The sequence below is a fragment of the Columba livia genome, chromosome 15, assembly GCF_036013475.1.
Source record: "Columba livia isolate bColLiv1 breed racing homer chromosome 15, bColLiv1.pat.W.v2, whole genome shotgun sequence".
In the NCBI taxonomy this organism is placed as follows: domain Eukaryota; kingdom Metazoa; phylum Chordata; class Aves; order Columbiformes; family Columbidae; genus Columba; species Columba livia.
The window spans coordinates 12,086,263-12,111,274 of NC_088616.1; the positions used below are offsets into that span (position 1 = coordinate 12,086,263).

Below are 25,012 nucleotides of genomic sequence, written 5' to 3' on the forward strand. Positions count from 1 at the left end.
CCCGGGGAAATAGAAACTCTTTCACGGTCTCATTAAGCTTTGGATTGGGCCCTGGAAGAGAAATGCAATTAATTCACACTTCCAAGTTCAATATACATAGTTTGCCTTAAGCCTTGAAGTCACTATTTTTTTAAATGCCACTTTGTAAAATTATATTAAAAAAATACTTTGCCCCAAGGTAACTTGCTCCGTGACTCTGCAAACTGAAATCTTGAGAAATTACTAATAAGGAAATGAGAAAATTTTTAAATAAAATAAAATCTCACTTTCCACTTTAATGGAACATATTGATTTTCACATAGAAGGCACATGGACATTCAGGCACATTTAAACAGCATTACATTTAAATTCAAAGCTTATGCTTTATTTCAAGGTGATTACACATCACGGTAATTAAACAAAATGCTCTCAAACCCCCCCCATTTTTATTACCTTTAAAATGTTGGAATACTTGAAGCACTCCCGGAATTTCTATTTTTTCCCTGTAAATCTTGTACTTGACCCTTTTTTTTCCAGGAGGTAGCAGTGCTGGGGGAAGCAGTGCATTAAACTGGAATTTGGGGAGTTGCTTTTTTTTTTTCCCGTCGCAATTAGAAAGCCGGATTCCGCAGATAATTAGAATCAAATGCTCCAAATAAGTGCTACAAACCCAGGGCTCGCTTGGAGAGGGGCAGCGCTCCGGCTGGCGCAGGGAAATCTTTTAAAAGAGGGATTTTGTTGCGGGGCCCGAGGGGTGCAGCCCCGCACCGGGGTCTCCCGCACCCGGAGTTAACAGGGGAGATTTTGCGGACAAACCTCCCCCCAAACCCAAAGGCTCACCCCGAGGTGCCGCATCCTCCTCCGGACGCTGCAAAACCGCTGGGGCAGCCTCGGCTCTGCCCTCCCAGGGAGGTTCCCCGGTGTCCGAGCCCTGTACCGAGCCCGAGGACCAGGCAAGGGGAAGCGGGAGGGGGTGGAGGGGATCGTTTCGGTTCTTTCCAGCAATTTGTCGCTTTCCTCCGTTATTTGCCCGCTGGAGAGAGCGGGGAGAAAAGATGCGCTCAGGAGTACGAGGTGGCCCGGGGGCACCAGGGCTCGGCGGCCGGAACGCGGGCAGCTCCGCCCCGCTTGCAACCGGGACGCACCGGTGCTTCTGCCGCGCACTGAGCCTCCTGGAAAGGCTGCTTAAAAAGTAACCCGGCCGGGACCGCCCGCTGTACCGGAGCCCCGGGAAGCGGCTGTTGCCGCTCGCACCTCCTCGGCCTGCGGGACTTAGAACCTGCCACCAGCCCTGCAAAGAGAAAAATCCCCTCCGCACGCCGCGGGTATAAAACGCACCCCCACGGCCGGAGGGTCCACACCGGTACCGCGATGCTCTGCAGCCCCCGGGCGACGGCACCTCCCGGCGGCCACGGGTCCCGGCGGCGGGAGCGCGATGAGAGAACGCGCGTCGCAACCTCGCCCCGCCCCTTATGTAAATGACCATCCCGTTCCACCAATGGAAAGCGGCGCCGGAGGAGGAGCCGCTTGCCCTCCCCTTAAAGTCACTTGTTGCCAGGGGCCGAGTTTCGCACTGGACGTGGAGCGCGGCGGGACGGGCCGGGCGCGGAGTGGGGCGCCGGTACCGCAGCAGGACTGCTTTGGGTTGTTTTCTTATTTTCTTTTTTTTCATTTCTCGGCAGATTTTCATACATTTGTATCTTTTTATTTTTGTAGATTTTTTTTTTTTGCTTGTTTTTTCCTCGCTCTTCGGGCGCCCGCGGAGGGGTGCGCGGTCCCCCGCCGCTCCGCCCGGGCAACATCCTCGCCGTTGGGGCGGCTCAGCCCCGCGTCCCCTTTTCGCGTCCCCAGCCCGCGCCCACCAATGCTCAACATGACCGAGGAACACGACAAAGCGCTGGAGGCTCCGTGCAGCCCTGCGGGCACCACCAGCTCCATGTCCCACGTGGACTCGGACTCCGACTCGCCGCTGTCCCCCGCGGGCTCCGAGGGTCTGGGCTGCGCCCCCGCGCCCGCCTCGCGTCCGCCCGGCTCCGCTCCGCTGGGCGCCAAGGTGGACGCGGCCGAGGTGGACGAGCGCTTCCCCGCCTGCATCCGCGATGCCGTCTCGCAGGTGCTGAAGGGCTACGACTGGAGCCTGGTGCCCATGCCCGTCCGCGGCAACGGATCGCTCAAGGCCAAGCCGCACGTCAAACGGCCTATGAACGCCTTCATGGTGTGGGCGCAGGCCGCCCGCAGGAAGCTGGCCGACCAGTACCCGCATCTGCACAACGCCGAGCTCAGCAAGACCCTGGGCAAGCTCTGGCGGTGAGTCCCGGGTCGCGCATCCCGCTCCCCTCCGAGCCGCGCATCCTCGCTGCGCGCCGCGCAACCCCGCGGGGCTGCGCGGGGCTTTGCCTCGGGGTGCACAGCTGGATTCCCCCTCCCACCGCTTTTAAAAAACTTTTTGGTTTTGTTTTTTTTTTTAGTCTTTTTTTTTTTTTTTTTTTGACTGCATGGGCCCGCGGGGGATTCTCGAAGTATTTCGGACTGAAGTGCAAAAATCCCCCAGAGCATGTTGGTCCCATTCCGAAAATGCCCCCGTGCAGGGGCCTGGGGACCCACAGCCGTAGCCGGTGGTTCCTGCCCCATGTGTGGATTTTCCCTGCTTCGTCACCCAGATGTGCAGCCTGGGCTCCTGCCTCTCCTGGCCAGGATTTCCCATGTCCCTGTCCCCAGGAGACTGAGACTTTTTAAAAATTGCTTCTTTTACAATGATTTCTTCTAAAAGTTTTTTTCCTTGGTGTGCTTGCTTGCTGCTTAACAAGCTGTAAAGCCGAGCAAGCTGATTTTTAGCAGTTATTTTAATCTTCTTTCTAATTTCCCTTCTTATCTGCATGCTTGCATGCTCAGCACTGCCCACTGATGCAAACTTTTTTGCTGGGCGGCATCCGAGTGCGCTCGGCTTTCCAAGGCTCTGCAACCAGCCACGTTTTACCGCGTGGTATATTCGGTCGTGTCTGGCCGTACCAAACTTGCATCTTTCTTGCCTGTTTGGGCCAGTGATGCTCCCACTGTGGTTTTAAACTGTCCAAGAGTTTGCAAAGAGAGGTCTGGGCTGGGGAGAGTTTAGAAAGAAGTAATCCCACGGCTGTTGCCTTCGTGGTTTCTTTGTAAGCACCAAACAAAGCTAGAAATGGGCAGTGTTGTTTGTCGCGGTGACAGGGGTGGCATTTGCAGGACAAACATGGGAATAACATTTGGTGAAGGTGTTTAAAATGGGGCAGCGGAGTTTTGTTTTGCCCAGTTATTGGTGTCCATAGTGGCCAATTTTTCTCACGCCTCTACACTTGGTATTTTAATATATTTTTGCAACACAGTTTAGCTCTTTTTTGCAATGGCAAATTAATTTTGTAATTAACTTTCTGTTTGTTCAAATCAGTGTATGGGAAGTGGGGATGTGGGAATTTGAAAATAGGCTGAAAACTTCTAAGGAAAAGATATTAATTTGAAATTTTTTTCCTTCCTCCTTATTAAAAAAACCAAATCATCCCAAACCAGTTTGTTAAGCGAAAATGAGAAACGTCCCTTTGTGGAAGAAGCTGAGCGGCTCAGGGTCCAGCACAAAAAGGATCACCCGGATTATAAATACCAGCCACGGAGGAGGAAAAGTGTAAAAGCCGGGCAGAGCGACTCGGACTCGGGAGCCGAGCTCGGCCACCACGCAGGCACGCAGATCTACAAGGCGGACAGCGGGCTGGGAGCCATGGCCGATTCCCACCACCACGGCGACCACACAGGTAAAGGAACGTCAAGGGCAAAAAAATAAATCTGTGGGTCCTGAGCATGTTGGTTTGGGATGTGAACCCGCTGGTGGGCACAGGGCTCATCTGCCCCCAGAATTTATATTGATGGGATTGGGATTGTGCAAAAGCAGGGGTCATTTTCCCTGTTTTTGCACCAGATTGTGAATGTGGCGACAGTTTTATTTAGTAAATGCTTGTGGAGCTGACTGTGCAATAAGAAATCCCCAAAATGCAGGGACCCTGGTTTCCCAGCTGGCCTGATAGTGGGGAGATTTAATTGCGAGCTAATAAGGGTTAATAATGTGTTGACTCTGTGAAGGGTGCCTGGGGGAGCAGGTCCCACAGACACAGCTTCCCCCCAAAACTCGCTGCTCCTCGGCGGTGCTGTGAATTGGCACGGGGCGCGTGTTGACAGATTCCAGGAGGATTGCGAACGTCCTGCAGCTTCAGACGCGTCTGCTCTCTCGCCCAGCCTGGCTGGGGATCCCGGGACGGCTCCTCTGCCTCCGGGAGAGCCACGCTGGCTCCAGGCTGCCGGCGGGGAGAGGCTGAGCGGGTCCCTCCGAACCCACCCCCTGGTTCTGCTTCCCAGGCCAGAGGGAGTTTGTGCAGCCGTGGGTGTCCAGAGGGATCATGATGGGCACAACGCACTCTCCAGTTTCTCTTCCCACTGTGAACTGTCCCTCATGCCAGTGGTTTACCCCAGCTCAGGACATGATCCCCAGGATGGTTGCAGGGGGACATGAGCTACCTCCAACATGGGGCTGTAGATTTAAATCCCCCTCTTGCAATAAGAAGGGGGAGAAATGTGCAATTTTTTTATCCTCAATTTGCATGCGCTCTTGTTAAAGCTTGACTGTCCCTTTGTCCCCAGGCCAGACCCATGGGCCACCCACCCCACCCACCACCCCCAAAACCGACCTCCACCATGGCAGCAAGCAGGAGCTGAAGCATGAGGGCCGCCGCCTCGTGGAGAGCGGCCGCCAGAACATAGATTTCAGCAACGTGGACATCTCAGAGCTGAGCAGCGAGGTCATCAACAACATGGAGACCTTTGACGTGCATGAGTTTGACCAGTACCTGCCGCTCAACGGCCACGCTGCCATGCCGGCTGACCATGGCCCCAACGCCAGCTCCTACGGTGCGTCCTACTCCCACTCGGCCACGGGCACCGGTGGGACCAACCAGGTGTGGACTCACAAAAGCCCTGCCTCGGCATCACCGTCATCCGCTGATTCGGGCCAGCAGCGGCCGCACATCAAGACAGAGCAGCTGAGCCCCAGCCACTACAGTGACCAGTCCCACGGCTCCCCCGCACACTCCGACTACGGCTCCTACAGCGCCCAGGCCTGCGCCACCACTGCCTCCACCGCCACGGCCGCCGCCTCCTTCTCCAGCTCCCAGTGCGACTACACGGACCTCCAGAGCTCCAACTACTACAACCCCTACCCCGGCTACCCCTCCAGTATCTACCAGTATCCCTATTTCCACTCCTCCCGCCGGCCCTACGCGACGCCCATCCTCAACGGCTTGTCCATCCCGCCGGCCCACAGCCCGACTGCTAACTGGGACCAGCCGGTCTATACGACCCTGACGAGGCCTTAAAGGGCGCATGGAGCCCCCGAGGGCTTCCCCGACGTGTGCACTAATGAAGGAATTGAAGACGAAGAGCGGGGAGCGCTGCCATCGTTTCCGAAGTGCCTCCTGAGCCACTGGGAGCTCTTGCTCGTTGTGACTGGGTGTCCCCTTGCTTCAAAACTCTCCAAAAGGACAGAGCTCTATTTTTCTTGAATTAATACAATTAAAAAAAAATAATTAAAAAAATAATTAAAAAAAGGACGGGCGATTCCTTTTGAATAAATGAAGGACAAAACCATTCGACTCCTCTGTGAGGACTGAACTGAACTTACTCGTCATGGAAGTTGACAAGTGCAAAAGTGGAGCAGGGGGGTGGGCAGAGGGGGGAAGAAAAAGAACTTCAAAAGCTGTTCGAGACTTTAAGGGTCTATTGCAATGTGAGGAACGGACCAACCTTGAGGGCAAGAACTCACTGGGACCAGCGTGGATGAAACCCCAAAATCCGGCTATTCCGTGTCACAATCTCGTGGGAACAAACAAGTCTGGTGGGACCAACCAATTAAATGTCTGAAGTGTTTGTTTTTTTAGTCAAGAGTTCTTCTAAGCAAGGTTTGGCTGTAATTAACATTTTGTTTTGGTTTTGGAAGCTTAAAGTGTTGGGTTTTTGGTTTTGTTTTCGTTTTTTTTTTTTAATCTGTTAAATATGTATTTATGTTCTGTATTATTTTGTCTTTTAATTAATGAAGTAATTTTGTGCAAAAAGTAGAATTTTAAAAGATTTTAAAGGTGGGGAGGGAGCATAATAATAGTGGAGATGATACAATAAAATGGTGTTATGAGTCTATAGATTTTTGTTGGTTTTGGGTTTTTTGCGTTGTGAACCGCTGCAGCAGTTGTGTTGGTGAGAGGGACGGAGCCGATCTGCCCATCGCAGACCTGGTCACCAACAGGAAACTCAAACGGGAATGAAAAGTAACGGGGGGGACAGGGGGAAGTTACTAATTAAATTGGGATGATAAAACCATTGGAAAAAGGAGCAGGCAAATTTTCTGGCTACCTGCTTCGGGGCCTTCAAATTGGGTTTAAGGCATTGCAGAGTCTTTGTACGCTTTCAGAACCAGGGCTACTTCATAGGAAGATGTAATTTAATGAGAAATTATCAAGTTCTGTTTTAATTTTTGGCTTCTAGGGACCAGATATCATCCATCAAGCTGTGAAACTAAAATCTTCTCCACTAAAAAAATTTTAGGTACTTAGTTTTAGACTAATATTTCATTGATATATTTCTACTTCTTCCATTGTATGCTGAGCATATAATAACCATCTATTTTATGGTAACTTGTGCCTTTAAAAACTTTGTAAATCTAAAACCACATTTCAGAGGTTATCACCTTTTTACCTTTTCTACGTTTCCTACTCTTTTTCTAAAAATATTTTTTGCATATTTCCTTTTGGGGACGTGGGGGTGGGGGAAAAATACAGAAGACTCATTTTTATGCAATCTATTTTTCTGTATAAAGTTTGAAAGACTTTGGCTGTTACTTATCTGTTCTCTTCACTAGCTTCTGACTAAGCAATGCTAACTTTTGTACAGATCAATTTGATAAAATTAAAAAGTGCTTTTTATCAATACGTGTTATGTTTTCTTTCCGCTTGAGCCTGTTCCTGCGCTGCAAAGAAACGCAGAGAACAGCTTGGAAGGGACAGGCTATTCAGAATAAAATACTTGGACCAAGGTTTTCTGTTCTCCCAATGTCTTGTTTTCTGTTTGGATCTTTTTTCCTCACTCCCTCTCCCTGTACTTAAAGGATGTCTTAATGTGAGATGTATTTTTCTGATAACTTTGAGAAGTATATTTCCATGCCCGTAATCCCAAGGATTTCATAGGATTTCAGTGGGACTGCTCACATGAGGAAGGGTTTGTGAGGTCAGACTCCATGGGTTTAGACCAAGTTTATTTTCTTCTGTACGGCACGTAGGAATTTTACAGTAACTAATTCTGTTTTCTGGTTGGCGAGCCCTTGCAAATACATCTTGATTACGATAGCAACAAAATTATATGTTGCATGTAGAGGTTTGTTGTTTATTTTTTTATACAGTCATTACAATAGTTACATTTGTGACTTTTTAACCTTTTTTTTTAATTATTATTATTGTATAAACTGAGCTGCAGCTTGATTTCACCAGTCCAAAGAAACTAGTGCAAGATTTTCAGCCTGGGCCCTAATTGGGAGGAAAGGTTTGGAATTGGGGCCATCGGGCCGCTCAGGGCTTGGTCGCAGTGCAGCGCTGTGGAAAATGTTTTAACGCGGGGAAAATAAAAGTGATGACAATTAATGAAGCTCGAGAACATTAACAAAGTCTGAACAACAGTGTCCCAAAGCAAATTTGCTGTTTGCGGCATCTGCCAAGAGGGTTTTTTTTGCCAGAGTGTCGGTAACTGGACACCATTTTCTCTGCGCTCATTTGCAGAACTGCTGGCAAAATGACTTTATTGCGCTTTAAGCCAAAGCTGCAAAATAACTTTTAGAGACTTTCTTTCCTTCTTTCTCCTCCCTCTAGTTACAACACAAATTTCAAGCCTTATTCTAACTCATGCTTGAAAAATAAATGTGATTTGGCTTTGCTTGTTCTGCATGTCAGGGTAGGGCTTTGTCTCCAAAGTCATTAACTTTGGAGGGGAAAAAAGAAGAATAAAGGTGAGATGAGAATATAAGTGCTTATATTTACTTTCCTCATGATGTTTAATAGCAGAGCTTGCAGTAACTTCATTGATATCCGGATAAATTTTTAAAACAGAGTTGAAATATCTGTGTGCAATGGTGTTGTAAACCACCCAAAATAGTGAAATTAAAACATTATTTTCCATCTTTCCTTTTTCTCCTTTTCCCAGTGTGTTGAACCATCCCCAGCGGCCCAGCATGGGGTGACATCCCTGTCTGGGGTGACATCCCTGTCTGGCGTGGCCGGGAGCTCGGCGTGCTTGTGGGTGGACGTGGCATCCCTGGGTGGCCGTGGGACCCCTGGACCAGCCTGGCGACGGCGCCGAGGAAATGCACATCCAAAATACACAGATTTGAAATCCTTTTGCTTTTGGTCACACTTGGTTTTGCTTTCTGTAAGCTTTGCAAAACCAAGTTAGCTTTTCCTAATATTTGCAGAAACCGAATGTACCGTTCAGGAGGTACAGGTGATGGTGTGAGCCCTGGAGACCCCTCTGCAGCTCCTGCAAGCAGCTCCTGTTTGAGAAGCTAATGCTGAATAGAATCATAGAATTGTGACATTCAACTATTTTTTTGGCATCCCACAGAGCAGGGGATGCTCGCTGCACATTTACTGTTGAGAAAAAGTCAAGGACTTTACAACACAAACCGTCAAGAAGGTGACAGGCAGGTAAAATTCACCAGCCTGAATAATCCCAGTGACTCGGGCTTCAGGGTGGGCTGGAAATTTCTAAGAGCGCCAGAATTTCACTCCCCACACCCAGATTTACACTTAAACCTATGAGTCTTCAATTTCATTTCCCGAGGAGAAAAACACTGATGGGGGCACAGTTTATAGTCAGAGAAGAGCATTTTGATTTGAAGTTAATGCTGTTTGTATAAATGCATTTTCATGCGTTGTCCTTTTCTTCCATTTTACGTGTAGATACCGTCTACAGAAAGAGAAGTGGGTGAATGGCAGCATTGTGCGTGCCCAGCTCAGCTCTGCCGGCTCTTGTGCTGGCGTGAATCTGGAATGTCTCTGCAGAAATCAATGAGATCAGGTGAAACCAAGACCGGCTTTTGACCCCTGGCTGTCAACAGAAAAGGCTTCTCAAGATAATTGCAGGAATACACAAGCGATAAAAGTTCCCTTTTTTTTTTATTTTTGATGCAGAGAATAATGAATGTTGCTATTTATCTGAATTGCTCAGAAAGTTCTGTTTGGTTAGAAAAAGGAAATTAATTTTATAGACCATATCCACATTCCTTCTGTGTGGTGGAAAAAGTCCCTTCCCATCCTCATTATTGCAATTTTTCCTGGAGTGATATCAACTTTTATTACACTTTTTTTCTTTACAGTTGGGCATCAGGTTTGTGGCAAAGCAACTGTTAAATGGCATTTTGATGACAGCAATCGGCTTAAATGAACTTCCTCATGGGTGTATCCCTGTCCATGGGTTGACCTCGAGGTGTCTGACTTTTCCAGCTCGGCTCTGCTGGGAGATGTGGGGCCACCAGAGCCCTTCCCAGGGGAATCTGAACTGTCTTTGCCTTTGGCCATCCCCAGCACCTCCAGCCTCCTGCTCCATGGGCCCATCCCACTGCCTCCTCCATCCTCCCGCGGCCAAGGCCGGGCGCTCGCAGGCCGTGGCTACATGTTGCCTGTGATCTGGAGGCAAGAAAAGATTAAATAAAAAAGAGAAATAACTAGAGACATGAGTGCTGTTTGAAGCACGTGGTGTTTGAGGACCAGGAGGGCAGTTAAAGCTGTTTACAGGTGAGCTGGCAGACACTGTGGCCAGCGTCACTGGTCAGGCAAAACTTCAGTATTGCCCTATTTTCAGCCTTTGAGAGCATGAAGTTGGGTCCAATTAATTTTAAGTCTGAAGGCAAAATATTAAGCGTGAATTCACCAGCAGAAGGGCTCTGAACTCCCTTTCTGGGGGGGTGGGACTGAAAGCAGGGAGGTTCATGTCAATGAGGAACCCCGGCTGCCAGAGAGACCTCCCCATCCTGCTCCACAGGGTTTTTGGGGGTTTCATTAAATGGCACCATAATTAACAAAAAGAGAGGAGCTTCTCAGGACTGTGAGAGCCAGGGGTCCAGCCCCGATTCCATCTCCACTGCCCAGCTAAGCCAGGGAGGTGTCATTTTAAATTCACTTTATATGTGTTGTAGGCAGGAATTCAGGATGGCACCAAGTGGCGAGGGATGAGGCTTGGGGAGGGGAAGCCATTTCCCAAATGAGTCAGCAGGAGCTAAAAATAGAGTCCCCCCGGAGCCCAAACCACGGAAAATGGTGCTTATTACAAATTGCTGCGTTCTTCTGCCATCCTGCAACCCCAGCCTGGGCTGGAGCTGCAGAGGTTGCAGGGCAATCCCTGCCGATGTGACGTTTTGCGATACGGGGGATCACGTCTGATGGTGAACCCGTTTTTTTGGGGGACAACAGGCCTTTGCTCAGCCCACGGTGGGTCTTGGACCATGGGGTTTGTGTGGCAGAATATTTGCAGAAAAGCGCAGACTTCAGTAAGGTGCTGCAGCCGCAGGTTTTGTGGCTTAGGTGGAAAACGAGTTCATATTTTCGCAGAACCTTGCTGCACCAGGAGGGAAATGGCAGGCAACGTCTTTCCATAAAACCACACAGTCTGCACTGAAAAAATACAGTTGTAGCCAAGCTCAGAAAGCAAACGGTGAGATGAGAGTCACCGGTGGGGTGGCTATTGCCGCCAACCCTGGCGGTTCTTGCTCAGAAATGGTTTGGCACTTGGATAACCGTGGTGGGCACTGCCGAAAGCCGGGGTTTGCTCTCCCCGTGCTTGAAAGAGCCGCCGGCGTTGCTGCTGACCCCTATTAAGCCGCTCCCATATGGCTGCGAAGCTCAGCCATGCACAGTGTGTCACTGGCTTAACTGGAGTGTTGGTTTTGACCTGATTTAGTGAAGCCTGTGGAAAAAAAAAGAAGAAAAAAATCCAGTTGGACACACTTATTCAGGTTTAAAAGCCGGCTTCTTTCAGTTTATCTTAAACCAATTAGGAATGAAAAACAAGCCACTCCTAATCCAAAATAAGAGGGTGTCCCTCCCTGCCTCCGCCACCCGCTCCTGGGGCTGGGTTGGCTTAGGGGTAACGATGCGAAGCTGCAGGTTGGGGTTGGGATGTGGGGGTGACGGTCCCACACCCCCGTCCCACCGTGCTCCCCAGCCCCGCTGCTGTGCCAGCATCGCCTCCCGCTCCCACATTTGTTTGTGGCTGTGTGCACAGGCAATATTGTGACTGTCAGAGACGTGATATTAAAACGTTTACCCAAAATACCTCTGCCTGCCTTTCTCCTCCCCTCGCTCGTCCCCCTCCTCCTCTTTTTTTCTCCTTTTTTGTGTGTATGTCTAAATTCCCAGCGTAGCGATGGAGGTCTTCACCCAGGAAAGGGTTAAGCGTTTTGAAAGGTCTTGTTTGAGGTAGAGTGAATTTTAAGCACCACACACATAACGAATGCGAAACAGCCTGAATTGCTGGTGAGGAGCCAAGAGCACAAGAGAGGAGCTGCTGAATTTTAATGATTCATTATTGCATGGAAGGCCTTTGTCTTCCTTTATCCGGTGCACAATAAAAGAATTAATTGGACAGAAAATGGCAGGGCAAAGAACTGACAAGTCATTAAGGGGCTCTGAATGGCTGATTAGGTGCACATTGGGGGTGGAATTTCAACTGCACTGTTTCAGCAAGGGCTCCGGAATAATAATGGCATGGCACAGTTTATATTTTGTATGCAGTACCAGAAAGGCCTTTATGTCGGCATTGTGGTGCTATTTATTATGCTGTCTATTTAGCCATTGTTGGCATTGTGTTTGCAATAAGAATGCACAAACAAAGTTGGGAGTTTTTTTTTCCTAACTTCACGACAGCAAAATAATTGGGAATCAGAATCTCGCAGCGCCGATAGTTTTATGAATTTTTGTGTGTGTGTGTGTCCAGAAACCCCCGTAAATATTTAGACTTGCGAGAAGTAGCTTCACTTAGGCAAAAAGAAAAAGGAAAAGAACTAATAAACTTCTCCCACTTTCCCCCGTTCCCAAAGAGCCTCGTGCAGCTGGTGCAGCCCCTGCGAGCGCTGCGGCCCCGGCCACTTCCACAGCCCCACGCCGCGAGGATGAGGCTCAAGGAAAAGCAGCCAACTGGAATTATTGGTCGCTAGGAAGTTCATTGAACATCTCGCACACGGACCCTTTGAGGCGGCTTCTGCCAAAGTTGCCTGGTTGTTGTTGATGTTAAGCAGTTGCCTGCGAGTTATAGGAAAAAAAAAACCCACACAGAAGGGCGAGAAAGAATTAAAAAAACATATATATATATATTTTTAACCCATTATTAGCTGATAGTACCCAGGGAAAAAAATATATAAATGAGAAGCGTGAGAAAGGGCCAGGCCCTGAGCAGAGGTGTGGGGTACATCAGTTTGGGCTGCTGGTTTGGGGACATCTGTCTGGAAATGAGTGGCTGGGACCAGTGCATCCCAGTGCATCACCATGCATCCCAGAGCTTCCCAGAGCTTCCCAGAGCTTCCCAGTGCATCCCAGTGCAACCCAGTGCTTCCCAGTGCATCCCCATGGATCCCAGTGCATCCCAGTGCATCCCCATGCATCCCAGTGCTTCCCAGTGCATCCCCGTGGATCCCAGTGCATCCCAGCATGTTGGGTAGGTGTGATTTTGATGAGGAATGCTGTTTTTTCCAAGAGTATAACAAATAGGAATAGCAGTTTACTGTCAGGTCTGTACACAGCCGGGTGCAAGTTTCGGGGGATAAAAGGGAATCTTTAACAAAGATATAGCGTTTTTTTTCTTGTTCCCTACAAGTGATTCATTACAGCCTGGTGAAAATAGAAAGCTGCCACCTTTGCGTAACCTGGAGATTTTCACACCATAAAGACTGTGTTTTAAGCTTTGCTCAGGAGCTGGCAGAGGATAACTTTGTTTCCCACAACCTCCTTCCCATCCTGCATAGATGCATCTTTTCCAGCTGGCCCTGCAGCCTCAATCCTGCCATTGTCTGGGGGAGCTGGGATGCACGGGGATGCACTGGGAAGCACAGGGATGCACTGGGATGCACAGCAATGCACTGGGAAGCATGGGGGTGCATGGGGATGCACTGGGATGCACTGGGATGCACTTGGATGCACTGGTCCCAGCCACTCATTTCCAGACAGATGTCCCCAAACCAGCAGCCCAAACTGATATACCCCACACCTCTGCTAAGGGCCTGGCCCTTTTTCACGCTTCTCATTTATACATATTATTTTTCCCTGGGTACTATGAGCTAATAATGGGTTAAAAATATATATATATAAATTTGAAAACGTGAGAGGGGATTTGGGTGTCAGGGAGATGGATGAGCTGCAATTTGAAACTTTTTAGGTAAGAATAAGTGAAAAGGAAAATGGGGTTATTACAAAAAATGCCATTCTCTGTAGAATACAACCCTTCTGTAATAATATTTTAAGAGGTAGTTAGTGGCACTCCTCATTCGGGAAAGTAAAGGCATGCATGTCAAACAAAAATAAAATAATTAAAAAAAAGATGTGGGAAGGTAGCTGGTTCCATTGGAAATTGTAATGCTTCTCCTGAGATTTCAGGTTCTTAACACTGCAAAAGGAGGAAAAAAGAATACTGTTATCTGTGCTCCTCTATTTGTGCTGCAGATGGGAAGGAGGCAACTGGAAAAGCTGTTGTTGGCGACAAGGGGACATTGGCCAAGCTGGGACATGTCACCACCAGGTCCCCCAGCCCCTGGTCCTGCCGCTCCGAAGCTCCCGCTGCTCCAGGGCCACCTGAACCCCAGAAGGTCTGTTGGCTTTAAGAGCTTCTCCTGTTCACCAGATGGAGACGGGGATAAAACCAGACCCAAATGGACAAAATTCAGGCAGGAATCCAGATATTCCAGATATTCTCCACATTTGGGAGAAATCAGATCTGCAGGGGAGGAGCTTGGAGCAACGTCTGTCAGAACAAAGTCAGGTGAGAGGTTCAGTGCCAGATTCCGACCATCCCTTCAGAGCCATGTGTCCGAGCCCTGGAATACTTGGCTGACACCCACGCCTGGTGATGGGATGCAGAGAAGTTAAAAACATATTTAAAGCGCTTAACAAAATTCCCAGATGGAAGCAAGTTTATTTTTTTAATGAAAATAACTTAACAAAACATCCGAGTACTAAATGTTTTGTGTTCTATTTCTGGGAATGCAGGAAAGATCTTCGGAGACCCCCCCAGAAAAAGAGAAATGCTAAAACAATCAGCCCCAAATGTCAGAGATACTCAGATCTGCTTGGAAAAAATAAGGAAGATGGAAATATCTGCACGGGAGGAGAGCAAAGGTCTCTCTCAGGAGTGTCCTGCAAAGGCATATGTAGGTTTGCCATGCAGAAGCAAACTAAAAAAACCCCTCAAACCAGTGAAGCAAAAGGGGTTTGTATAAAAGAACCCTTCCCCTGGGCTCTGCCAGCCTCTGGCCACCAGCAACTGCAGTGAGACCCTTGTGTTGCCTCAACACTATGCCTAGAAGTTGCATATTTTTCCTGAATTTGTCTCACCTCCCTTTGAAGCCAACCTTGTTGGGCACTCGCCCATTATAACATGAGAGACTCCATGGCAAGAATCATCGGTGTCCTTTCCCTTCTCCTTCCCCCATTTAATACTTCACTGCCTGTACCCAAACACCTCGATCTGGGCTGGAAAGAGCCTTATAGAAGCAAACAACGTATTTCAGCTCCAAACCTGAAATATCCTCTTTGGGCAGAACTGTGCCCCCATCTTTGACTCCACGTTGAGGCCCAATACACTCCTGGTGCTGATGCTGGTGACATTTGTCTCATCTCAGTGTGAAAAATAGACTTTAAACATGTTTTAAAAGTCAGGGTTTCCTGGTTTCTGGGCAATAAATCCCTTGCTTTTTGGACCATTCTTTCCAAGTGATAAATTTCTACATCTTTGGGAAAATACACTCTAAAGAAAGCAGACAAAGCAGAAAAGGCTGTGGCATTGCCTGAAATGACATTTATATCTTGGATGGCGAAGCAGCCCGGACAGGACTGCCGTACAGATGCTTGTGGGAAGGACAGACAGACTTGGTGGAGCTTTTCTTGGGAAAGACAGTCAAACCAGGGCTGGACTGTGACCAGAAACTGGGACAGCCAGATCCCAACCGGGTGACATCTGGTCATCCTGCCTGGGCTCGGGGCACCCTGGCTCACCTGGGAATTGTCGTTTCAGGAGGCTGAGAACTGGGGTGCAGAAGATTCTGCCCCATCCCCTTCCATGACCCACCTCCCCTGGGCCACAGGATTTCCTGAGCTTCCACCCAGTCCTAACCCCAGGATACAGATTCTGAGCCCTAAATGGCTCATGCAGCATCTTTGACATTTTCCCTTTTGCCTAATTACAGGGATTTATTTTTATTACCGCTACGGGCTTGTTTGAAAACCCAGTCGGCTCAGCAGAAGGCTGTCGTGGGCTCTTGGATCAGAGCTAGACACTTGGTGTAGTTTTTCCTATAACGAATTATGTGTTATTTGCTGGTTTGCATTTAATTATTAAACAGAAGCTGCAGATATTAAGCTTCCAGATGCCTTAAAATCAAGGACAAGACTCAGGAGGTCCCTGGATTTCACTCTCCCTCCTGACAGAACGGTGAGTTCACAAACTGTGAAAAACAAATCCGCGTTGTTATGTTACACGTCCAATCCACATGGTTTGGAGCCAAACAGTCGAATGGACTTTGAGATGGACCTTGGCCAACGTTTCTTCAGCCCAGCCACAACTGAGAGCTTAATGCAGCTCTGCGTCCGAAATCTGCTCTACCTGCTCGGGAACAGTGCTCACTGCGGCTCTAATCGCTTCAAACATCGTCGCTAAACACAGGGATTAGGGAGGATTTGAGGCATCTGCTCCCTTGTGATCTCAGCTTCAGCTCTCACAGGGTGTTTTATAAAGGTGAGAAACACTGGTGCTTTCACCTTAGTTAAAACGCTTGAATATTCTTGGAGAATGTAGAAAATGAAGGTATTGCTTGTCTTATTAGTCTTAGGGCAGTTTTTCTAGCTCAAGGTGTGCCCTATGTGGCATCTTGGAGAACAGCAGGCAGGCTAGGATGTGGTTTAGGAAGCAGAAACATTTCAATTCCTATAAGACTATTGAGTTTTGCCATGGACTTCATTGGAGACTGCATGACCTCTGCAAACGGGCTTTGCCTCTACCTTAAACACTCCAAAAGTTGCTCTTAGTGTGCATCATCCTATACTTATATCATGCCATGGCCTGACCCGAGCCCAGAAATGTTCTTTTCCGCCCAAACCTAAAGCAGTGCACATAGGGGTGATTTCCCCATTGCAATGGAGCTCATGGAGACTAAAATTCCTACAGACCTGTCTTCATCATGGGTTATCTGGTGCTGTCTAGAGTCAGGTGATCTCTGCTTTGAGCCAGTTTGCTGGGATATGAGCGGTGGGACATGAACTGCTGCTCATAGCCCGATGGTGACGGAATGCAATGCCTTTTCCCACACTGAAAATAAGCAATTTCAGACCGAAGTGCTGACTTGTTCTTTGAATTGAATGCTTGACTATTCTCTGTAGGAAGAAGTGTTCATATGCAGGGATTTCAGAAGTAACTGAGTCCCGGAGTAAAATCTTCCCCCTCAGGACACCTGTCCCTCCCTTAGAAATGTGATTCAGTGCCATTTCTGTAGGTGTAAAGTTCTATAGCAGCAGTTAATATATGCATACTTCTGGGTTTCCTCATTACCATTTCAGTTGGCTCGTTTACATAATAACACAGAACAGAAGACCATTTGCATAAAATTAAAAAAAAAAAATAAAATAACTGAATGTTGCTTTTATTTTGAAAGGCACAGAGAATGAGCCTGTGAAGTTATTTATATCCCCGAAAGCACCAAGGAGGCTAATCGGCAGGGAACCGTGCTTTCTGCACAAAATGGGACTTGACCACTTCAATTTATTCATGAAATATTAGCTCACTTAGTGCAGGAGTGTTTTAAGCAGCTGGGTTGGAGCTGACGGGAAATCCCCTCCCAGCTGCAGCGGGATCAGCGCGACTCGGAGCCAGACAACAGCCAGTTCCCCAGCTCCGGTCCACACCGCACCTGAAGGGGCTGGGCAATGAGGGGTCTGCTCCTTGGTGGTGGTCGCTGTCACAGAAATATTACATCCTCTTCCAGCACTTCTGCCTAATGGTTATTTACCTAATCTGGGGGTTTTACACTGACCCCTTTCATGCCATGATGCTTGGGTACCTTTATCTACAGCCAAGAGCCGAAGCAAAGCTCCTCCTGGGGTTTCTGTGTTCCTTGTGTCCCGATTTCTTCTGCTCCTCCTAATTTCCATCACCAAATATTCCCACGTGAGCAGCCCTTGACCGTCCCATCTGATGGGACAACATTGCTATTGGTGTAACAACAGCAATTAGGTTTTGCAGCCATCACCCCTGGGTTTCAGGGACAGGGAAAGCCGCGTGTCAGTGCTCAGCACAGACAGACATGCTGGGGTGGGTTACGTGGGGAAATGTGAGTCTGAGCAGCAAAACAAGTACTAATTTGGTATTCAAGGCATGTGCAAAATGGCCGTATTTGCATGAGAAAGGTTTGTTGGGAGAAATCGTAGGCCAAATCCTGTTTTATTTTATAAGCCTCCGAACATGCAGCATCTTTTCTGTCACCAGGAATGTTACTTTGGGTTTCCACAAAGGTCATGAGAGCTGAACGTGGCCCAGGAGTACCCAAAGCTCTTTATTACAGCAATTCCTGGCAAAACCATCACTAAAATTAAACTATAACCTCCTGGAACAAGCTGGCCTCAACATTTTTAACAATGGTGCAAATCCTTCTGTAGATTATTGGGGTGTGCAATACCGAACTTGGCAGGTTCATGCAGCACAGATGGCCTCAAGGTTGGAAACATGACCCCGAACTGCCTTCTCTGTCTGTTCTTGGGACACCGGCTCTGGATTGTGGGAGCACTGGGGCAGAGGGACAATGGGACAATGTCTGTGCTGGGATGTCCCCGTCCCACAGCATGATGCTCTGAAACAAAGGCCCAGCGCAAGCGTGTGAGCAGCCGCCCTCTGCCCCCCCGGTACGCAAAAAATGAATGTGCATTGTTGGCCATGGGTGTGGTGGGTTTCAGCACACTGAGCCTGCCAAACTTGGACTTTTGCCCCAAATATTCACATGGCCTTAATAATTTTTGTTCCCCTTTCCTCACACTTCTCCATGCCCTCACCAGGGTTGTGGTGGCTCCTCACTGCAGGATTGCCTGTGGTGGAGCTCCACGTGCCCACCCTGGACAGGTGTTTCTGGAGCTGAACGCTTGTTCACAAGGAGCCACGTCCGACTGTTCCATGGAAAATCCCCCAGCAGATTTGTGTCGGGAAGGAAGAAAGGTCTTGCAGAGTCCCATTGCAGGTTCTTCACCATGAGCAAGATTTGGGAGGGCAAGATCTCCTCTGCTGAACGCCACAAACCATGTATGGCCAGCAGAAACCTCAGCTTGGAGATCTTTCACCTTTGTGCTTGGTCCAGAGCCCTGGTGGTGGATCACACTGAGGGATGACACCTTGAAATCCTGCTCCCACAAGCCTGGAAGAGCATACACAGGAAAGAAGACAATATTAATGCATAGCTTTGGGATGGGCTTGATCCTGCCACCCTCCAGCAGCCTGAGCACAATGTCTGTGGTCCATCTGCTCCCTCTCCCAGGTATTTTCTCCTCCGTGGGGCAGCCGAAGGCTGTGGAGTGAGATGGGACACTCAATAAAATGGAAGGTGATGCTCCCAACAGTCCTACAAACATTGCTCTGGAAGACATAATGAGTCTCTGTATATTTCTGGTGTTTCCAGAAGGAAAATGCAGAAGGAAAATGCTTTGACTTCAATTGTACTGGGATCCCTGCAAGAGTCTCGTGGCAGCACCCAGTGAGGGTGTCCCCTGTGCTGGATGGGTATCCCCCCAATTCCTCCATCCCAGACACAAACTGAGCCGGTGGGGAATCCACAGCAGAATTGCATAGCTCACTGTTTTATAAACGTCTGGAAAACGCAGACTGAAATTGTGTTAGGACCTTTCCAATGCACTAATACTTTGGAACACATAGATCATGCATATGGGAATAGTCCTGGCCCAGAAAGCACGGGTAAGACCCAAATAGCTGCTTGGAAGCTGGATTCAATAAAGGGCGATCCCTTGGAGCCGAGGAAGAAGGACAACCAGCCTGCTGAGACCCCGGCCTCGCTGCTGCGGATTTCGAGGCCGTTGGCGAGTGCTGTTCCATGACACAGGACAGATGCTCTGCCTGCTAATAACGAGAAAAATAGCTATGAACACTGTTAATTGCCAAAATGTAAACTCACTTCTGTGGTTTGCAACTCCCTCTTCAGCAGAGGCTGCGGACGACATCAACTCTCCTTTGCTCTACATGCACAGCGTGGCAATGAAAAGCAAACTGCTGTGTCCGTAAGGCACCTGGCTCACCCCCCCAAAACCACGACGGGGGGAACCACCTTCTCAGGAGTCTGTGTTTTATTGCAAAGAGCTGAAGGCTTGGCCAAGCGTCCCGTGTGCTCCCGGGCTTTGCACCCTGTTCCCGCATGGGCGTAGCCGGACGCTGAGCATTGCCCTGTGCGCACTCGGCTCTGGGAACCCGCTGCTGATTTGCAAGGGAAATCACGGGTAAATAATGCTCATTACCCTCGAAGGCTGTCCCCTTCCAGATCAAGTTCACTTGTTATTCTGATCAGCCGATAAGCCTCATTTGCATAAATTTTTCTTTCTTCCACACCCTGGCTTCGCTATCGCAGTTAAAACGGGTTTTTATTACTCTTGTTAATATTTTCACTCTGTGTGATCATCCCGACTGAAGGGTTTGCGAATGCTTTCATGCCTGCTGGGGGCTGGGGGTGGCTGTGGGTGTCCTGGGGGCTGTCAGTGTTTGGGGGCTGTGCTTTTGCTCCCCCTCAGTGTTTCCTGCAGTCCCTCACTCCCGGCTTTCCTGGCTGAGCCATGCAGGTCCACAACGAGGATAACAAACAGGACAACACTTGTTTTTGAGGGCCTCCCCTTGCAGTTATTCCCAGCTGCTTGACCACTCCAGAGTAAACTGGCTTTTTTTTCTTGCTGTGACTATCTGCTTTTTCTTGTCTGTGAGGAGGGGTGTTAGAGACAACAGGCAGCACAGTGGTCTCTGCTGACGGTGGAGCCGCCCACGGCCTGCTGGGCTCTGGCCAGACCCAGGGATCTTCCCCTGAAGTCAGCCTCCCCTGCAACTTTCATTCATTTTTAAAAGGTGACCAAAGCTGAATCATCTCAGCTCCTGCAGAGGAGATAAGGAAGGAAAATGCCAGCTGATGTTGCTGGCTCTGAAGCTGGGTCCTGCCTTGAATGAGAAGGCACCAACACCTCATCCTCATCCTCATCCTCATCCTCATCCTCATCCTCATCCTCATCCTCATCCTCATCCTCATCCTCATCCCCATTCCCATCCCTATCCCTATCCCTATCCCTATCCCTATCCCTATCCCTATCCCTATCCCTATCCCTATCCCTATCCCTATCCCTATCCCTATCCCATCTCCATGCCCATCCCAATTGTTTGCCCCCACCCCTGAGCTGAGGGCTGCAGCGTGGGCACGCAGATGAGATGCAAAAGAGAGGGGCATGGATTTGCATCATATGCTCAGTGTAGAGGCTGCTTGGAACTGCACCAGAGCGGGAGGGAATTGTTTTACAGCTCTCTTGGTGGATAACATCTCTGCTGCTGGGCTGCTGGATGGAAAGTTGGAAGTACAAGGACCTTAAAGCTTGGTCAACTTTCAAAAATCCTATTTGTGCAAAGGCACCTGTATCTATTGCAATTAGCTGGCTAAATTTTATCTATTTATTGCCTCTGTGAAACTGCCTGAATTTTAGCTGATTTAGCTCCCACGAGCTGTCTAGTCCCAGAGCAGTGCTGGGATAGGGGCTCACCCAAAACCTGCTCTTTTGTGGCTAATTCAAGCATTTCCAGAGGTGGCTGCATTTTTCCTGAGTGTGATGATGTTGCTTTACATAACAGGGAAGAACTTTTCTGCCTGTAGCAAATAAAACTCTTTGGCCCACGCCATTAGAAAGGTCCTTTTTGCCTTTAAGTCTTAGAGATGCTGCTGGGGGTTGCACCTTAGGGGGTCCCTGGGTTTCTGCTGGGATGAGGAGCTTGAGCAGCACTGTGTCAGCCAAACAAGCGGGGCCAGGGCGGCTGAGGTCCCGCTACTCGCGTCTCTCTGGCTCCTCCTGAAGGAGACGGCCCCGTGTAGCTACGAACGGAGAGCGAACACCGCACAGATCGCTTCTCGCCCGCAGAAGGAGCGATAACTTTGGATGGGATGAAAAGCAGGGTGTGAAAGCTGAAGGGAATATGGAACCAATGCTGCTTTTTTGATAGCATCATCCTTGCCCACTGCAGCTCCATCAGTGCAACAGGACCCACGTCCCCATTCAGCCGAAGCTGGGAATTGGAGGGATACGGGCTGGCAGGGACTGTGCCTGGTAGGGGAAGGAGGAGCCGTGGGCAAAGCTGTAGATACCAACTGCTTTTACAGTGCTTCTCCAGGCAGGCAGCAAGACCAGAAACCATCCAAAAACCAGAATACTTCGAGAGTGGGGGGGGGGCGAGGTGGGCTCTCGCCTGTGGGACACAGCCTTATTATTTCATCTTCCTATCCCCAGGAGCTTGGATTTTGTACCCTGGGCTTGGATTTTGTATTCTGCTACCACTCTCTGACTCCCAAATCCCGACAATGGTAATAAATATTCCCCCTGCTTTGCTGTGAAGAGGTTTCTCGCTCAGCCTCAGCCCAGGCTGGGGCACGGAGCTGGTTTGAAAGGCCGATCCCGCTGTGCCGGGTTGCTCCAGGGCCACTGAGCCCTGGATGTCCTCTCTGTCCTCGCTCCTTGCCAGACCTCTTACAGAAAACCCGTCTGGCACAGAGCTGGGAGGTGGCTATTCATTCTCTAGCCAAGGCACAGCCTTTTCTATTTTTTTTTTTCTGGGACATATATTTCATGTTGCTTTGTGTTATTTGTCTGTGGGATAAGCTGCTGCAATGGGAAGGCAAGACCATGGCTGTGAGGGGACAGGCAGCTCCGAGACAAAAGGGATGGATGCTCAGAAGGGGAGCAGCTCCCAGTGGGTTGAAGTCCCCAAACTTGCACTCATCTTGGGCTAAAGGTTGGAATATCAGCCTGGCAAATGCCTGGCAGTGGGACCGTGGCACCCACCCGTGTGGCTGCTGGGACAAAATTGCTCTACAATGATGTGCCCACCAAGGAGCTATAAGCATGACAGATTTCCTTCATTTCCTGGGGAAAGCCATGGCAGATACTTGTTTTATTGTTTGTACAGGTTGCCTGGAGTGAATCACATCCTTGGGCTCCAAAATAACTGGGGAGGTTTCTCCCTGGGGACTCGGTCACCCAGAGAAGAAACAGGAAAACAACAAGCTAAATATTAAACGTATGCTTTAACGTGAAACCCAGAGACAGCACTCACAGTAACACATTTCCCCCATATACCCACTTAGTGTGGAATGAATGAATAAGTTATTTCCAGATATCCTCAGCAAACACAAGCCTACTCATAGTTAAATTTTCTCCTCTAAACCCCTTAATTCTTCTGCAATCTAAAGAGATGGGCTTTATGGTTACTCGGTCTGGGTTAAAAGTCTGTGTTTCCCTACCTGGAGTGGACTCAAATAGTGAATTATTATTAGATATGTTGTTGACTATTTCAGGGCACCAAACATCCGGACACCACAAGTCCCATCCCTAGAGCATCCTTCCCTCTGAGCACCCCGGAGCTCGTTGCCCGGGAAGGCTACAGCACAAGCAGGCCTGAAGATCTGCAGATCTTCGCTCAGCCCAGCCCTGCAACTTGTCCCAAAACCAAATCAAAGTACAAATCCCAGTTTTCTGTTTCATTTGTGCCAATTGCAGAAATCATTGGTTTGCTGCAGCCTTTCCCCAGATGAGCATCGTCTTCATGTCCCCATTTCTCACTGAGAGCATGTGGGGCCATTAGGGCTTTCCTGAATTCTTCCTTTCTGGAAGCCTTTTTTCTCTCAGGTGACATTAACTGAGAGCTCTGTCACTCCACCCCACTTTAATGATTTCCTCTGGAACTTTTGGCTTTCAATAAACCAGTGTGTTCCCCATCTGAGGTGAATCTCCTGCAAAAAGAAGAAGAAAAGGAAACAAAAACAAAACCAAAAATCCAACAACCCCGTCCTGGGCAGACTGCACGCTTGTCGCCAGCGCCTGCCACCCTAATTATGCTGTGGAAGAATGTTCAGATGGCAGCAGGCCCTGAACATTGCAGGCAGGATATTGCCTGCTCCTGGATGCAGCCACTTTAGCCTCTGCAATAACATTCGCTATAATAAGCTGTTTTGGGGAAGGCGTGAGCGCGGTGTAGACGTTTTGGCCCAGCTGCTGCCCTTGCCTGGAGGTGGCTGAGGATGTGGGGGGGGTCTCTGGACCTGTCTCCTTGTGGGTACCGACCCCCCTGCTTGGAGTGTGGACTCTGCACAGGGAACCCCCGTGATGGGTCTGGGTTGGCAGGGAAAAGCAGGGGATGCTTTGGGGATGCTAAGGGGATGTATCGCTCTCCTGCCTTCCTGCACGGGGTAAATCCAGGCTCGGCAGCCGGGATGGCTCCAGGCAGCTGCTGGGGCTGTGAACCATCCCCTCGGCCTCCAGCTTCTGTGCCAGAGCCTGGGCAGGCGCCTTGTCCTGCGGCCGGGCAGCCAGCCCAGCCTCCTCCTCCTCCCGCAGCCTCCTCCATCCCGCTGCCGGTAGCTGGGCCTCTGCCCGGCCCTGCCGACCTGGGCCAGGCGCCGGAGCTGAGCATGGCCGCCCTGCAGTGCTCCTGCCTTTGCAAAGCTGCTCCTCTCCTGCGAGTCGCCTTGTTCCCATGGCTCAGGATGAGACAAACTGTCTAGGAGGGCTTTTTGCTTGGACACTGCATCGAGCTACTTGGGTAGGTTTAGCCCATGCAAGGGAAAACTCATTGGTTTTGCAGAGCCAAAGGCTGAGATGGCATTGGGGCATCTCGTTGGTCATGAGACACCATTAGGTTGTCTCTATACCGGGCCAAGAGCAACTGCTTGGCTGGGACCTCGCTGCCAGAACAGCAGCCCTTTCCTGGGATCCATCTGGAGGCCCGGAGTCCATCATTTTCCATGGGATCTCTGCTTCTTCTTAGCCCAAAACAATCCCTGATCCCAGTCTGAGTTTTGCCAGATTTCCATTTCTGGGCTTTGGTTGTCTGGTGCTGGACCCTGCTGGGGTTTGCCAGTGACCAGCCCACCTTTCCGTGTGGGTAGACATTTCTGCCCTGGGTGCCTTCAGTGTTTTTTCCAGAGAGAGCTGTCGGCTCTTGGCTGGCCAGGGCGAAACGGGTTGGTCCCTCTCCAGCCTTTAGGGAACAAGGCACCAATTCAGGAGGAAATTTAGCGTGTGCTCCTGTCCCATCACACCTAAACCCCTCCAGAAGGTACCCAAAGAACAGGAAGATGTTTTTGGGATGTGTGCTGGAGTGGCGATGTCATCCCACGCTCTCCTGTCGTGGGTGTTTCTCCTTGATCTACCACACAACCCACAGACAGACGAGATCCATCGCCTTGTGCGTGACAAGGTGGCTTCGTGCCAGCCTTGGGGACAGCACTAGAGGAGCTCTTTCCACATGCTTGGTTCACCCCCAAAACAGAACAGAAACTGTTCTGAAGGGGGGGGCCAGTGCAGAGCCATGGAAAAGCTCCCATGGACCCCCCCCAACCTTGGATCGGGCTCTGTTTTTGGGAACCATAAATAGAAGCCGAGTCACTCAAATATCCAGGACCTCTAAGAGCCATTCATAGCTGCAAATTAACAGCTAC

At 49.5% G+C, this 25,012-nt stretch overlaps 1 protein-coding gene across 1 annotated transcript; it reads left to right on the forward strand.

Annotated features, from left to right (window-relative positions):
• Positions 1-1,538: 1,538 nt before the first annotated feature.
• Positions 1,539-6,972, forward strand: SOX8 (SRY-box transcription factor 8). The gene is made up of 3 exons (XM_013367652.3): positions 1,539-2,286; positions 3,520-3,758; positions 4,639-6,972. The coding sequence occupies exons 1-3, from the start codon at positions 1,844-1,846 to the stop codon at positions 5,367-5,369; spliced, it is 1,413 nt and encodes a 470-aa protein (XP_013223106.3). The 5' UTR covers positions 1,539-1,843; the 3' UTR covers positions 5,370-6,972.
• The last annotated feature ends 18,040 nt before the right edge of the window (positions 6,973-25,012 follow it).